Source organism: Cannabis sativa, chromosome X, assembly GCF_029168945.1.
Source record: "Cannabis sativa cultivar Pink pepper isolate KNU-18-1 chromosome X, ASM2916894v1, whole genome shotgun sequence".
Lineage (NCBI taxonomy): Eukaryota > Viridiplantae > Streptophyta > Magnoliopsida > Rosales > Cannabaceae > Cannabis > Cannabis sativa.
The window spans coordinates 60,815,569-60,833,532 of record NC_083610.1 but is presented as its reverse complement, the minus strand read 5'-3'; the positions used below and the strand labels follow the sequence as shown (position 1 = coordinate 60,833,532).

The window sequence follows — 17,964 nt, the reverse complement described above, 5'->3', positions numbered from 1 at the left end:
ATAAGCAACTTGTTTGACTTTCTCCAGTATTTCAAAAGGTCCAATAAACCTAGGACTTAACTTGCCTTTCTTCCCAAAGCGTCTGATTCCTTTCATCGGTGACACACGCAAGAAAACATGGTCTCCAGATTGAAATACAACATCCCGTCGCTTGGGATCTGCATAGCTTTTCTGCCTGCTTTGAGAAGCAAGCATTCGAGCTTTAATTTGCTGACAAGTTAAGCACTTAGTGACATAGTCCACCACATCCCTCTTCATCCCATACCACCAAAAATAAGGTTTCAAGTCTTGATACATTTTGGTGGTTCCTGGATGCAATGAGTAAGGGGTATTATGAGCTTCTTCCAGAATTTCTTTCTTAAGCCCATTGATATCAGGGACACACCCGTGCTTTTAACAACAGCATTCCACTGTCAGAAGCTGAAAAGTCCTTAGCTTTGCCCGCTAAGACATCTTCTCGAATCTTAACCAATTCAGGATCTTCTAATTGGGCCACTCTGATTCTTTCCAACAAATCTGACTGAAGTGTTAGATTAAATAATTTCTCAGTCACCAACTCAATGTTTGCCCTAGTCATCTCTGAGGCTAACTGAGGAGAAATCATGACCATGTTGAATATCTGATCAGGTCCTTTTCGGCTTAAGGCATCAGCTACAACATTTGCCTTTCCAGGGTGATACAGGATTTCACAGTCATAGTCTTTCACCAACTCTAACCACCTTCTCTGTCTCATGTTCAGATCCTTCTGAGTGAAAAAGTACTTGAGACTCTTGTGGTCAGTATATATCTCACACCTTTCACCATATAAGTAATGTCGCCAAATTTTCAGGGCAAACACCACTACTGCAAGTTCCAAGTCGTGAGTTGGGTAACGCTGCTCATAATCTTTCAATTGTCGAGAAGCATAAGCTATGACTTTATCTGCATGCATTAGTACACAGCCCAAACCTTGCCTTGATGCATCACAATACACCAAGAACTTCTCTTGATCAGATGGCAAGGCTAGAACAGGAGCTGTAATTAATCGTTGCTTCAGCTCTTGAAAACTCTTTTCACACTTATCTGACCATATAAATTGCTGGTTCTTCCTAGTTAACTCGGATAACGACATTGCAATCTTGGAAAAACCATCCACAAAATGCCGATAATAACCCGCTAAACCGAGAAAACTTCGAATTACAGTGATTGTTTTAGGTCTAGGCCAACTTTTCACCGCCTCAATCTTTCCTGGATCTACCATAATCCCGTCTTTCCCAACAATATGCCCCAAAAAGGATACTTGTGACAGCCAGAACTCACACTTTTTGAATTTCGCATAGAGTTTATGATCTCTAAGTCGCAGTAGAACCATTCGAAGATGTTGCTCATGTTCTGCTTCTGACCGAGAGTACACAAGGATATCATCGATAAAAACAATTACAAAATTATCGAGGAAATCCTGGTTCGGAAGGCTGTCTTTGGAATATCCTCTTCTCGAATTCTCAACTGATGATATCCAGACCTTAAGTCAATCTTAGAGAATACCGTTTTGCCTTGAAGTTGATCAAACAAATCGTCAATTCTAGGCAGAGGATATTTATTCTTAATGGTTAATTTATTCAGCTCCCGATAATCGATACACATCCGAAGAGTTCCATCTTTCTTCTTCACAAATAAAACTGGGGCTCCCCAAGGTGACACACTAGGCCGAGTGAACCCTAGATCCAACATCCCTTGGAGCTTTATCTTCAGTTCTTTTAATTCAGCAGGTGCCATTCGGTAGGGTGCCTTTGACACAGGTTCTGTTGGAATTATTTTACCAGGATCTTAGATCTACTCCCAAGTATGTTTATTAACACCCTAAATATGAACTTTCTAAAACGATGAAATAAACACGTATAAAGTTTAAGAAACCTTACATTGGGTGCAGTGGAATTAAACGACTCCTTCCGTTCAGATCTCTAACCCTTGTATCCTTTCTGTAGCAGAGTATTATCAAGATCTGAACCTGGATCTCTTTCTCTGAATCCTTGATGCTGAAACTCCTTTGCTGATGATCTTTCTTCACGATCTTCCTCACTATGATTGAGGTATTGCTTGTTGTGTGTGGGCACTACTCTAATCACTAAGGTAATTTCAAAATTCTAACGAAGAAGAGAGAAAGAGAGTGGCGGCCAAGGTAGAGAGAGAAAGGCTTAGGTTTTCTGATTCAGAAGTGTAATTTTCCTGAAGCCTTCACTATCTATTTATAGCATTCCACTAGGGTTAGGTTTGAATTATTTAGCATTAAAATAATGAAAATATCAGTTTAAAATGCCTACAAAAGTGGTCGGCCATGGCTTGATGGATTTGGGCCTTACTTTTTGCAATTTTCCAATTTTAACACTTTTGTATCTGATTTTCTCAAAAATGCTAATTTTCTAATTCAACCATTTAAATGCCAATTGTAACTATTTAATAACTATAAATAATTACTAAATAATATTGTCATTTATCATATTTATTAATTGAACCATACAAAGTATCATAATTAACAAATATGCCCCTATTAACTCTTTCTTTACAATTTCGCCCTTACTTAGTGAAATTTTCACAAATAGACATAGTCTAATTTGTGAATTATAATTGATTAATCAAAACCAATTACATGAGCCTTACAAACAATATTATCTCAACTAGTGCGGGGACCATGGGTCTATATAACCGAGCTTCCAATAAGTAGATCAAGAATTTAGCACTAAAATTCACTGACTTATTAATTCTTCGTTGAATCCACGCATAGAACTTAGAATTGCACTCTCAGTATATAGAATGCTCTATATGTTCTACCATATAGACGCATCATTAGTTATCCATTGTTATAATCCTAATTTGATCAATGATCCTCTATATGAATGATCTACACTGTAAAGGGATTAGATTACCGTAACACCCTACTATGTATTTTATCCTTAAAACACTTGACCCCGTATAAATGATATTTCAGCTTATGTGAAATGAGTACTCCACCATTTATGTTCGTTTGGTCAAGCTCGAAGGAGATCATCCTTTGCTTACTATTCACCAGATAAAAGCTATAGATTCCATGTTTATGCTAGCGCTCCCACTCAATTGCACTACCGTGTTCCCAAAATGTACGTATCACCCTGACCTAAAAGTAGGCTTAACTAACAAATCAAAGAACACGAATAGCCTTTCAAGATTGAGCCTAATCATAACAGGATTAAGAACATTTGATCTAGGATCAACTTGGCGATATTGACTTGAATAGATTTTACGGTAAGTTTAATTAAATCTAAGTCAAAGTTCAATATCGGTCCCTTCTGATGCATACTCCATGCATCCAACCTGAGCTTTACTTTAACCAATGTTCTGGAAAGAACATAGCATTTCTCCAAATGCATGTAAACTCTTGTTGTAGATTATCATATCAGTAAAACCCTGTGTCTGATAAATCTAGGAAACTTTATTCACATAGTCATGTTTACTTTCCAATGTGATGACAGCACAATAAACATGATCAAGTATGTGAAAAGGGTTTAAGATGAATTTATAAATCAAATAGACAAGAAATTGATAAAGTGAACCAAAACATACACAAATGAATGAAATATACTTCTGTTTCTTTATTGATGTTGAATAAAATAGATTACATTGAAATGGAGTTTTATTTAGGGCATAAAACCTAACAAACTCCCACTTGCACTAATATAAAACTAATTAGTACATATCAATTAATCCTAAATTCTGACGGTGCTTTTCAAAGGCTGTCACGGCTAGGACTTTGGTAAATGGATCAGCTAGGTTGTCCTCTGTGTCAACTTTCTCAACTAGTACATCCCCTCTTGCCACGTATTCTCTGATAATGTGATACTTCCTTTCAATGTGTTTGCTTCTCTTGTGGCTTCGAGGTTCTTTACTGTTTGCTTGTTATCACAAAGTAAGACCAGAGGTTTTTCCATTCTAGGAACAACACCTATGCTGGTGAAGAACTTTCTTAGCCAGACAAGTTCTTTAGGAGCTTCGGCTGCTGCTATGTATTCAGCTTCCATAGTTGAGTCCGATATTGCGGTTTGTTTAGCACTTCTCCAAACCACTGCTCCACCCCCAAGAGTGAACACCATCTCAGATGTAGATTTCCTGTCTTCAAGACTTGCCTGGAAATCTGAATCAGTGTAGCCTATGGGATTTAAAGCACCACCCTTGTAGACTAACACAAGATTCCTTGTACTCTTCAAGTATTTCAGAATATACTTAACTGCATTCCAATGTTCATGTCCTGGATTAGACTGATACCTGCTCACGATCCCAACTGCATAGCAGATGTCAGGTCTAGTGCATAGCATTGCATACATTAGACTTCCAACTGTAGAGGCATAGAGAATTTTTGCCATGTCCTCTATCTCTTGAGGATCAGTCGGAGACTGTTCCTTAGATAGACGAATACCATATCTAGAAGGCATGTTTGCCCCATTGGTGTTGTTCATGGAGAATCTCTCTAAGACTTTGTCTATGTAGGTTGTTTGAGAGAGAGCAAGAGATCTGTTCTTCCGGTTTCTGATAATCTGAATACCAAGAACATAGGCTGCTTCACCCAAATCTTTCATATCGAATTGAGTGTTGAGCCATTCCTTGATGTGAGTCATTTTCTTGACATTGTTTCCAATAATCAAAATGTCATCAACATAAAGGACCAGGAATACTACTACTTGGTCTTCCTTGAGTTGGTAAACACAAGGTTCATCTTCATTCTGAAGAAAGCCGTAGGTCTTGATGATTTCATCAAACCTTTTGTTCCATGAGCGAGAAGCTTGCTTAAGTCCATAGATAGACCTGTTTAATTTGCAAACTTTCTTTTCCTGCCCAGGAAGAACATAACCTTCTGGTTGCTCCATATAGATGGTTTCTTCAAGTACCTCATTAAGGAAGGCAGTCTTGACATCCATTTACCAGATTTCATAATCGAAAGCAGCAGCTACGGAGAGAAGAATTCGGATGGATTTGAGCATGGCAACAGGACTAAAAGTTTCCTCATAGTCCACGCCTTCTCTTTGGGTATAACCCTTGGCTACAAGTCTAGCTTTAAAAGTTTCGACTTCGCCTCCAGCTCCTCTTTTCTTCTTGTAAACCCACTTGCATCATATTGGATGATAGTCGTCAGGTGCGTCTACATATTCCCAGACTTTGTTCTTTTTCATGGAATCCATTTCTGAATCCATGCCGGCCGACCATCGTTGCGGACTAGCCATTGCCTGTTTATAGGTTAATGGATCGTCATCAATACCGTCACCTACGACCATATTGATTTCACCATCCAAGCCATAACGAGCAGGTTTTGTTGAAACCCTCCCACTACGACGAGGTGCGGTGATCTTCTGAACAGAAACTTTAGTAGTAGATTTCTCAGTTTGTTCAAATGAGGGAGTGGGATTGTCTTCTTCACGAGTGGAAGAGGACGAAACATTGAAAGGACTTATATCTGATAGCAATTCCTCTAGAACAACTTTACTTTTCGGTTTGTAGTCTTTAATACAGTTCTCTTCAAGGAAAGTAGCATTTGTAGAAACAAACACTTTGTTATCCTTGTGACTATAAAATAGTCCACCCCTAGTCTCTTTAGAATTTCCGACAAACATGCATACTTCGGTACGTGATTCAAGTTTGCCTTCTTTCTTTCTTAAGACATGAGTAGGGCACCCCCAAATTCTGTAATGGCGTAAACTAGGTGTACGACCATTCCAAAGTTCGACGGGTGTCTTAAGGACTGCTTTAGATGGAACAACATTTAAAATGTCATTAGCCATCTGTATAGCATATCCCCAGAAGGACGTGGACAGAGTTGAATAACTCAGCATAGACCTAACCATTTCCAAAAGAGTGCGATTTTTTCTTTCTACAACTCCATTTTGTTGTGGAGTGCTTGGGGCAGTTTATTGGGATTCAATTCCAAGTTCAATTAAATGATCTTTGAACTGCATATCCATATATTCTCCACCCCTATCAGTTCCCAAGATCTTTAATGATTTACCTAATTGGTTTTCGGCCAAAGCATGAAACTCCTGAAACTTTTCAAACGTTTTAGATTTCTTTTGCATTAGGCAAAGAAAACTATATCTAGAGAAATCGTCAATGAAAGTGACAAAATACTCATAACCACCTCGGGCTTTGACATTCAAAGGTCCGCAGACATCGGAATGCACTAACCCTAGAGGGATTTTGGCACGCTCTCCCTTTGCAGAGAAAGAATGTTTAGTCATTTTTCCTTCTAGGCAGGACTCGCATACTGGCAGTTCACCTAAGACGACATTTTTCAATGGACCGTCTTTGGTGAGCCTATTGAGTCTATCAAAGCCTATATGACCTAAACGTAAATGCCATAGATAAGTTTGATCATCATTATCAATCTCTTTTCTTTTGAGATTTCTAGGTCTAGCTACACTGAAAAGTTCACTATTTAGTGAGATTTGAGTACTCGGTCTTAAAACATAAAGCCCTTGTTCCATTATAGCAACACATATTTGAAATCCATTACGAGAAATTGTACAATTTGTACTCGAAAAATTCAATATATAAGATTGTGTTTGCAAACATGAGACACTAATCAAGTTTCTATTTTCAATTCTAATTAACACTGATCTCGGCCAATGGTAACTCCACAAGATCAGCGCTCAAATCTCTATTTTCAATTCTAATTAACACTGATCTAACCCACTTTCTTGAAATAATTAATTCTCCAGTAGGCAACAGGGTTCCAAACCCCGTCTCAAGAATATCACTAGGTCTATCAAACTGGTCAAGAAGTCTTGATGACACATAAGATCGAGTAGCACCCGAATCAAATAAAACAGTATAAACAAAACTGTTGATTAAAAGCTGACCTGTAACTGCTGAAGGGCTGGCGGCAGCATCAGCCTGAGTGATAGCAAATACCCGGGCAGGTGCAGGCTTAGCCTCAGGTTTTGGTTCTTCTTTCTTCAACTGAGGACAGTCTTTCTTAAGGTGTCCCATTGAACCACACTGAAAATAGGCTCTCCGGTTACAAGTCCCGGGGTGATGCTTCTTGCAACGAGGGCACTCAGGATAGGAGTAAGTCTGACGTCCTCCTTTGTTCTGGTTTCCTCGAAACCTTTTTCCTTGACCTGAACTTCCCGAAGATGGAAAAGTTCTTTTCTTTTGTTCAAAAGTGGAATCTCCACTTTCTTTTCCAGGACCAGAAATAGGGTAAGTAGTAATCCCACCAGCATTAGGAGGCTCTCGAGTTTCATACAAAAATTTTACTGCTCCTTCAGCTCTAAGAGCCTTATCAACCATTTCAGCATAGGTTGTAGTATCACTCGTTGTAATAACCAGATCATGCCTGATCTGGCATTCAATCTAGCCAAGTACTTTTCCTTCTTACTAAAATCTGTTGGTACAATTCCAGAAGCCAGCTTAGCCAGACGATCAAACTTGGTTGTGTATTCAGTCATTGACATACCCTCGCCTTGTACCAACTCAACGAATTCCTTCTGCTTTGCACTGCGGACCGCCTCATTATAAGATTTGGCATTAAATAAATCCCGGAATTCCTCCCAGGTCATTCTGGCAACATCCCTGGTGAGGGATACCATCTCCCACCAAATCAAGGCATCCTCTTGAAATTGAAACGTGGCACATTCCACCCTATCATTTCCGATCACACCCATAAAGTTCAGTATTCTTTCAATAACAGTCAACCACTGTACAGCCTTAAGAACATCAGGACCTCCCAGGAACACTGGAGGTGCTTGCTTCTTGAATCTCTCATATAAAGGTTCCATACGGTTACCAGCAACATGTTGCTCAGCTGGCACCGCAGGGGCTGCAGGAACCGCAGCAGGCGGTTGCGGGGGAAGCTCAACAGGAGCATCCCGCTACCTAAGTCTTCGAATCTCATCCTCTTACTGTTCAATTCTAGCTTGCACTTCAGCAAACCTTTGCTCCCAGTCAACCGGAGCCTGAGGTGGGTTCTCCTGGCCACCTCTCGGGGCACGACCGCGGCCTCTACCGCGTCCACGGGGGTTTTGGGGATTTCTACCACCCCGACCACCTCCGGTCTCAACCATTTCACCCTGCCTTTGAACGTTTCGCTGGGCGTCCATTATTAGGACTTAGCCTGCGAACCCACAAGGCACGTAGGTCAGACAGTGGTCAAAATATTTTCAAGACCGCAATTAGGGTTTTATAACATCTATTTAACCATACATACAACATATCTTAGAATAGTTTGCAAAAAGAAATAAAGCTTACGGAACCGTGAGTTGAGCTCGACACTGGCCTTGATTGTACATATCTTGACGGTCTTCAGTGGACAACCTGGTGGCTCTGATACCAAACTGTAACGCCCGTATTTAAATATTTTTAAACTCAAAAGATATCTTAATATATTTCATAACTTCATACTTATATAGGTCGGGATCCCGAGTATCAAAATACGATTTAAAAGTACTTTACTAATATGTACATATATAATAATTTTTTTTTAAACTCGCTAGCATGCAACATCAAAATACAGACTCCAAAATAGTAAAAGACTGAAACCCTCCAGGTTGCACTGCCGCGATATGTACAATCACTGCCGAGCTCTATCTCACTGTTGCTCCAGCTTTGCTTTTCCTTTACCTACACAAGGTAGCAAACTGATGAGTCAACAGACTCAGTAAGATATGCAAAATATATATAAAAATAATGCGATGCCGGCTTTATGATTGAGCCGCCCTGAGCTCAATAATTAAGCTCACCAAATGGGTAAGAACGTTCTTAAGGGAAGTACGACCACTGTACCAGATGCACTAAAGTACCAACCCTGTAGTTGTGTTGGTAGAGCCACAACTGTACTCCCGGGAATTACTAAGTGTTGTACCACATGCACGACGTACCCCTGGTACTCGTGCTGGTAACACCGTAACCACATTATAAACAACACTATACTAACACTCTATAAACCACATTCATACTAGTGCTAGTAGTGCAAACATCCAAAATAAACATATATTCATATATATATATATATATATTCTTATGCTATCTTACCTCGCTCCGTGCTCAAGTGTGCCGGTCAGCCTGAGTGGAAAATGCAGCTCGACGCTTTACAGGGCCCTAAATCATAATATTGAGAACTTGATGAGAGACACGCTAAAACACTTATCGGGAATGTAAAATCCAAACTAAGATTAACCATATCGATAATTAGGATGCCAATACCCTAAATTACGCAAAAACGAGAAAAACTAAGGCTCGGGAAAAAGCCCTAACCGGCACACCGGTTGCCAACCGGAAGTCCGGTTCCTAGCACCAACTGGTCGACCGGTTGCAGCAGGCCCCCAGGAACCGGAATTCCGGTTCTGAGCTGGGAACCCAAAAATTCTACCCCTTAATTCAAATCAATCCCAAATCCTCCCAAAACTTCCAGAATACCTGCAAGCATTATACTAAACCAAACCCAAACAACAGAACTCAACAATTCAACCAAAATCCCAAACCACCATTAGAGCTCCAACCTAAGCTCTTGAACTCTAATTTCCATCCAAACACCAAAATAGCCAACTAATTCAGCTTAAAACAACAAAGACAAACATTATCTAACCTCAGATTAAGAACCCAAACTAAACACACACACAACTCCTAATTTAAGTCTAAATCCATAAAGCTCAATTCAAAGTTTAAGTAAAATTCAAATAGAAAAGCTAGGGAGATTTACCTTGATTCAAAGTGTTAAGAACCTTGCTAGAATCTACAAATTACAGCAAAGAACACCCACCTTCTTGCTGGGTTTGGCGATTCGAAAGAAAGAGAGGGAGAGATGAAGAATGATAATCAATTTCTAGGTTAGTTCACAAGGAAAATCTCTTATTTCCTTTCTCCCCAATTAATTCACTATCACATAGATAAACTATGGCTGCTTCTAGTATCCACTACAAGCCAAAATGATAAAAGACTTAAATGCCCCACTTTAAAAAAAACAAAGGTTAAAACAAACCAAGGGTAAAATGGTCAATTAAAAAAACCCCGAAAATTCTAACGCCTCTATTATCTAACAATGATACCCCGATAATAATTTAAACATATAAACGCGACTCTCTAAAGGCCCAACGTCGCTTTCCACCGCTTCCGAACACAATCACAGAAATTGAGTAATTTACATAAAATAGCATAATAACATATATGATAATAAATATATTTCCAAAATATGCATTTCATAATTATTAATTTAATCTCATTCATAAACCCTAATTTATTTAATAATTCAAGGTATTAATCATATGCGGTCTTTACAGCCTGGTTGTTAGAACCGGTGTGTTTTCAACTTGTTAAAGACAGTTGGGAAGCCAAAAATGGAAGCTCTGTTCAGGAAAAAGTGGCTTATTGTAGTGAAATATTGGCTAAGTGAGGGGATACAATTACAGGGGATTTTAAAGGTAGAATAGCGTAATCAAAATCTACCTTGAAAAGACTCAAAAAGTTAAGAGATGCTCATTTGTGCTCTTTATTCTCTGAGGAAAAAACGAAACTGGCTAATATTTTCCATCAAAAGGAGGTGTATTGGAGACAGAGATTGAAGCAGCTTTGGCTTAAAGATGGTGACCGTAACAACAAGTATTTCCACGCTTCTATAGCAAAAAGAAGGAACAACAACACAATTCAAAAGCTTAAAGATGATCAAGGGAACTGACTGATTGGGACAACGACTTGCATCAGGATATTTTTGACTGTTATTCTAATATTTTCCAAGCTTCTTTGGTGGACTTGCATGTGATAGTTGATTGTATCACACCCTCTATTACTCAATCTCAAAACACTGTCTTAATGGAATCGGTTATTATGGATGAGGTGAAGGCAACTCTTTTCGATATGCATCCCGATAAAGCTCCTGGACCCGATGGTATGACGTCTGCTTTCTACCAAAAATTTTGGTCAGTTGTTGGATCAGATGTAGTTGATGTGGTTCAACTTTTTTTCAACTCTAACTCCATTCCTCAGGGGCTTAATGATACTAACCTTGTCCTCATTCCAAAGAAAAAAAATCCAGTCAGTATGGGAGATCTCAAGCCAATTGCTCTCTGTAACATTCTTTATAAGGCCAATTGATGTTTTACCACGTCATGTAGGCAAAAATTAGCATAGTAAATATTTTAAACAATATAACTAATAAATTTGTTATAAATTATGATTAATTAATTAAATTAGCATATAATTTAAATTTAAATTAAGATTTATATAAAAAATAATTATTTAATTTTGTAGATAATTTTAAATAAGTGTCTTAGTTATATTTGAATAAATAAATTAAATGGTGATATTTAAAATTATTCTTTTTTTTTCAAAATAATAATAATAATTAATTGATTGATTTAACGGTGTTAGTTTTAATTATTAACTTTAACGGAAAAATAAAAATAAATCGTTAAGCCAATAATTTTTGTTAAATAGTCACTTTTTTTATTTTTTGAGAGAAAATAGTCACACTTAGTATAAGTAAAAATTATTAAATTATTTTCTTTCTTTGAGAAAAAATATTCAATAAGACAAAAAGTAAATGACACTTATTAATTAGGAAAAAAAACTTTTGTTTAAAACAATAAACAAAACATTAATATATGTATGTTCTTTTATAAATTAAACACGACAATAGAAAAATACCAATGTTAATACAATGAAATAGTTCGACCATTTTAACAATTAATTTAATGTAAAATAGTACAACAATAACTTTAAATTTACTAGGCTTCCAGTTTTCACAGGAAAAAATAGTAACCTTGCTTTTAGAGTAACATTTACCCGTAGGATTAAAAAATTATACTTTTATCATTCAATCTAAAAGCTAAAATAAATTGAGGAGTCAGGCACCTCAAAATTGTGGTGAGAATTTCATAACTGGCTTTTTATAGGGTTTTTTTTCTTAAACTTTATACTTCTAAACATTTTTTTTTTGTATTTTTACGAAATTTTATATAGAATTTTCTATTGCAACTAGCACTGTAATTTAAATCGCAACAAAAAATCATATAGAAACCCCTATTGCAACTAGCGCTATAACCACTTTAGAAACTCAAACCGTAAATTTAAAAAAAAAAATTAAAAAACAGTACATGAGATAATTCATTCTTTTATATATATATATATACATATATACTTATATATACTAGTAAAAAGTTACGTGCGAGACACGTATACTAATTTTATGTTAGGTATTTTTTACTTTATTTAAAAGATATAATTAACAATTAAAGAAAAAATATTATTACTTATTAGGTGAGATTATGATTATGTATATCTAAATAATGTAATTTATAATTTTGACAATTAAAAGTAAATACAGGATGTAATATATTATAGTGTTTAAGAAAACTTGATAATTTAAGTGTAATATGTTCCTAAGATAATCCAAAAATAAACTAAAAATTTATGTTCAAATACTAAAGAAAACACAACTTAAATGTGTGCGAAATAAAAAAAAAATTAAAAATCAATTTCTAAATTATTGATTATTGAAGATAACATCTATCTAAAATTGTAGATAAAAAATCTCTTTTTCACAAATTATAATGTGAAATATTTTAGTTAAAATACTTTATATATATATATGAAACACTTCTAAATGGGTAATACCCATTGATGGGCACTAAAAAAAATTAATAAGGTAACAATCTAATAACATTTTATGGCAAGTTTCTAATAATTATTTTTTTTAAAAAAATTATATTTATTTTTTATAAAATTAAAAATAATAATTATAACCAATACTTTGAAAAAAATTATAAATTATTTTTAAAAATTAATTGAAATTACTACTTTATAATTTTATGAAATTGTGAGTTTATTAATAATTTATTATTGTAAAACTAAGAATCATTTACATGTATATTAATGTGTTTTTTTTAATAGGAGAATAAGAGCTTGATTGTAGAATCCAATTATCTTAATATTATTCATGCTCTTAAAAATAAAACGCTACAATACTTCTTAGTTCTTACTTAGGGTATCATTGTTAAAGAAATATTATTATCATCTAATAATTTTTTTGACATTACCATGCATCATTCTCCTAGAATAACTAATGAGGTGTTGTTCATTATTTATATTATTATGATTGGAAGATGATAATCTTGTCTAGGGATCAAGTATAATTTTTTGTGCTGAAATTTTTGTGTTGGCAATTGCCATTATTTAATAATGTTTATGACACTTTTTTTCTTCGTTCATTTTTTTGTTAAAATTTTCTTCATTGGTTTTGTTCTTATAGATTTTGGTAAGCTTAAGTATTTTTTTAAAAATAAAACAGATAAATGATTAGCATCAAATATCAGTTCAAATATTAATGAGATTTGTTTTATTTTTATTTTATTATTTTATTATATATAAATAATATTTTATTATTTTATTAAATATAAATAAAAAGTCACCCATGAATTTTTCATAAACTAAGAATTCAGTTATATAGGCACACTTTATATAGAATATAGATATATAGAATTTGTACTTTTCGACTTTAGATTTTATCCTTATGGTATGAGGTTGACTGGATTAGAAAAGTAAGATTATCTAAGATAAACTCCAAGTATAGTAGACTATGTTGTAGGATATAATTTAATATTTTTTTTTTCTCAATATGCACACAAAATTTCTTCTAAGGCATAATAATAATAGTATCAAAAACAACATCATTGAGAAATTAAGTTTGTTCTCATATCAATATGACAAATTAAGAGGTACTTAAAATGAGGGTCAAGAATGGTTAGATGTGGTGAAAATTTCTATTATCGAGTCAGTCTTTTATTTTCGGAATAATTCCCGCTAAAGCATTATCAGAGAGATTCAGAGTTTGAAAACTAATAATATTTACTATAACTTCCGACAACTCTTTGATAATCAAGTTATTCGACAAGTAAAGAAAAAAATTAAAGTTCATAAGTTTAAAAGTGACCCAGTAGGTGTTTTGTTGGAAATATTGAGTCTTTGGAAATTATAGATAAAACTCAAATTGGGCGAAATCTCACTAAGGCTAAATTGGTGACCTAAGAAAACTCTAGTTCAAGATCAGGCGTTTTTGAGAACATAATTGAAGTAAAGTAACAAAACGATATTGAATGAAAAATAAATCTTTTTTTTTTTCTTCTTAATTCTTTCTCTTTCTTTAAAAGGAATTAAAGAGAAGGAGTCAGTCTAATCTATTCACATGAGCTAAGTAAAAAATGTTAACGAATCACTTATACTCAAATGTAAAGTAAATTTAAAAGATAATGATAAAATATTATTAACAAATATACCAAATTATCTCCTAAACTAACCTTTACGCTAACTATTATATTGCTTACCTTAATCACCATCTATTTTTTTATCAATGGACCAAAAAGTTTCCATACCCGTAGCGAAAATTTGGCCACCCGTACAGTAGTTATGCCCTATATATATATTGTATAATGAGAAAAGATAGAGCCAATGATGAGTTGATGGCGAGTGAATATTCCCCAATTAATTATGAATTTTTATATGTTTGTATGTGGACATGTGGCTCATTATTAAGAAAAGGTTGTATATATGCATCCAAGTTTGTGTATTTTTTCTTACCAAAAGTAAAAAAATCAAAATGTTATTGTATATATTGAGGTAGTGGGGGTCTCTATTTGCGAGCTCTGTTGCGCTGAATATATTATAGTAATAGAGATGACGTCTTAAACCATTAATTTAATTATCATTATTTTGTAAAAAAAAAATGTATATGAAAGCATCTGAAAGATCAACTCATGTTGTCACTTTTGTATATTTTTAATTTAAAGTTTTCACGAAAAATCCAATAATAAGGTTTTGTTGGGTGCTAAATTAAGGCGCATTCTCTATCAAAATAAATAAATAAATAAAATTAAGGCACATTCTTGCGGATCTTCCTTTGCCTGCCCTGATTCCCTCATTTTTATGAATAATTATTATTACGTAATCAGATGTATATTTGCTAACAACCAACAACCTCTAGCTGCGGAGACAGTACTATAGCTACTATTTATTTTATAATATATCTTTCCATGTAATATTTATATGAGTTATTAGATGATATTTACAGACAGGTTTGAAAACAATTTCATGTAATTTATTTCATATGTTCTTTCTTTATTCACATGTAAAAAAGAAAGAAGAAAAAAGTTATACTCTGCATAATTTTTTTTATAAGGTTAATATCAAGATTCTATATATTTTGTTCGAAAACTACATCAACCTTATCTTATATACTTTGGATTTCGATGTTCGGTACTCCTACGTTGTTCTTAAAACAGTAAACTAATATTGGGGATTTCGCCACTAAAATTTTTAATTGAGGTTTTACCATCAATAATCTAAATAAAATAAGTTAAGAGAGATTGGAACAATATTGAAAGGAAAAGGAAAACCACCATCTTAATTACCACCAACTACCGATCAAAATGCTATATATAAGCAAAGTAGGGTAGCCAAAGTAGCCAAGCAAACTTTTTTCTTAAAAAACAACACACATTCAAGATTGGAAAACAGGGATCATTCAAAAGCACAAACAGATCTCTAAAAGCATTACACTCATGACAAGCACAATTAAAAGATCTCAAAATGTTAGGAAACGAAAACATTAACAAAGCTAGCCTTGGTTTCTTTTTTTTTTTTAGCCAACATTTTGAGGTTTTGACTTAAGTTTTGTCATCAAATATATGATGAAAAACCATCTTTCATTGGGCCAAATTAAAAATTATCAAATAATAATTATTCAGAGTACCTATGATGATGATGATGATGATGATGAAGAATAAAAAAGTAATTTACAAAATGATTTAATTAATCAGAAAAATTGGATGATGGAGACGAGGTCCAAAGAGAAGCCGATAGCAAACGCCGCGATTTCCATCCCAAAACGAGTCTATTCCTCGCCAGTTCCTCAACTCTATACCCGTCATTGAATAATCCCAGTAACAGCTTCGCTTGGCATATATTGGCGGAACTCACCGTTAATGATTTAAACCCTGCCGCACACAACCACTCCCCCCACGAGCTGCGCTCCTCTCCACGAGCCCTGTAAATCCGACCCAATGACCCGGTAATTCTGGGCCCCAAGAAAACCCGCTCCACCAAACCCCTTGCCCGGCTCTGCATCGGGAAACTCGCCTCCAACGAGTCGTACACTGCCGAGTACTGATACAACAAATCCATAAACCTCGCCACGAAAGCACCTTCTCCACCGGGTGCCACCGCCGCCGCCGGTACTGGACAAGCCTCCTCTTCCACTAAGGCAATCAGCCTAGGGTTCAGCCATTTGGATCCGGTTAAAAACGAAGCCACCGACTCCGGCGAACGGTAACTGAAGTGAGGGAGGTTAAGCATGCAGTTCATCACAAGAGATTCTCCCTTCACCGATTTCAACGCCTCCGGCCGGAAAGCCTCGTCGGAATCAAGCCTGCATTGGTGGAACGAGAATGGTTGACCAATCGAAGCCGCGAAAGCCACTAACCGTCGACCTGTCTCTTGTACTGTCCCAATCGATCTCCGGCCACCGCCAGCCCTGGATAAAGCTGTGATCCTTAGATGTGGGCCCGGTGGGCCTTCCTTACGGGACACTAGGGCTTGCATAAGGGAGGCCCATTGAATCCCTTCCATGATATCATAATCAACTATATGGATCCTACGGTCGTGAGCCACTGCCTCAAGAATGGCCTGATTAGCAGTGAAGTGGCCGAACTTAACGTAAGGAGACATGTCTTGAAGCAACTGAAACGCTGCAACGATGTCGTTCTGGTGGTCGTTATCTCCTCCGTGATGATTGTTTAAGAAATGTTTATTATTGGCGTGAGAACTACTACTTGAGGACCCCATGGCCCCATCCAGTATGTGTTGAAGAGCGTCAGTAAATTGAGAGGCGAGCCTCTCTATGTTTGTCCCTCCCGTGGGGGAGACCAATTCCTTGAGCCGAACCAATATCACTCGAGCCAGATCCCGGCTCTTGCTGGCACCGCCGAGTGCTTCAGCGGCCGCCATCAATAAGTGGATTAATCTTAATCCCTTATCATCATTTTCCACCAATACAGTAGGACTAGTAATACTGTCATCACTGGCCGAATAATACTCATCTTCATTAGCAACTATCTTAGTTGACGGTGAAAACGAATTGAGTTCGCCATCTGCATCTTCTCCTTCGCTTTCCATCATGGATTCTATTAAGTCGTGGAAACTGTCATGGCCACCTGTGAGGGTGCTCCAGTCCACGACTGGGGACCATGCGTTCCAGGCGCAGCCATGATCATAATCTTCTGGGCTAGTCGTATTGGTTGTAGAAGTAGTAGTAGTAGTGGTTGTGGTGCTATAACCAGATAAATCTAGCTCAAGACCGTCTTCCATGATCATGTCCATGTCTACAGCCATGGCCATAGCCGATGAGCTGACAAGATCAGTTATACGGCAGCACTATTTTTCTGTTTTCTAATACTCGGGTGTGGGCTTTAATAATTCCTTCCTTTATTTGATTTGGGACAGAGTGGAAATGTTATAAGGAATTTAAAGATGGTTTAGGAGAGAGAAAAAAGAGCAAAAAGATGGAACAAGAGACACCACAGTTTATTAAATTTGTATTTGCTTCAGTAATATTTAATAAGAATTATAATTACGAGTTTTTATCGAAATATGGACAGCAGATCACAAAGCTGTTTCGTTTTGAACACACCACGTCTTAATCGAACCCTTTACTTAATATATATATGTATATAACTAGGAAATAAACTAAACAATTTTTTTTAAGATGTTGTTTAGTGATAATTTAGTTGTAAATCTATATAAATTTAAAATTTTGATATATATATATATATATTTTAAAATAATTATATGAGTAATTATTCTACAGTACTTTTATTTTTGTAGTACTTAGAAAAATAAATTTATATTGTATAAAAATTTATCATACAATTTCTAATCCAAAAATAAAAGACAATTGATGAATTTATAGAAATTAAATTTTAA

The 17,964-nt window shown here is 35.7% G+C and overlaps 1 protein-coding gene across 1 annotated transcript; it reads right to left on the bottom strand.

Annotated features, from left to right (window-relative positions):
- Positions 1–15,576: 15,576 nt before the first annotated feature.
- On the bottom strand, positions 15,577–17,612 carry LOC115702418 (protein NODULATION SIGNALING PATHWAY 2). The gene has a single exon (XM_030629883.2). The coding sequence runs from the start codon at positions 17,377–17,379 to the stop codon at positions 15,796–15,798; it is 1,584 nt and encodes a 527-aa protein (XP_030485743.1). The 5' UTR covers positions 17,380–17,612; the 3' UTR covers positions 15,577–15,795.
- Positions 17,613–17,964: the final 352 nt, after the last annotated feature.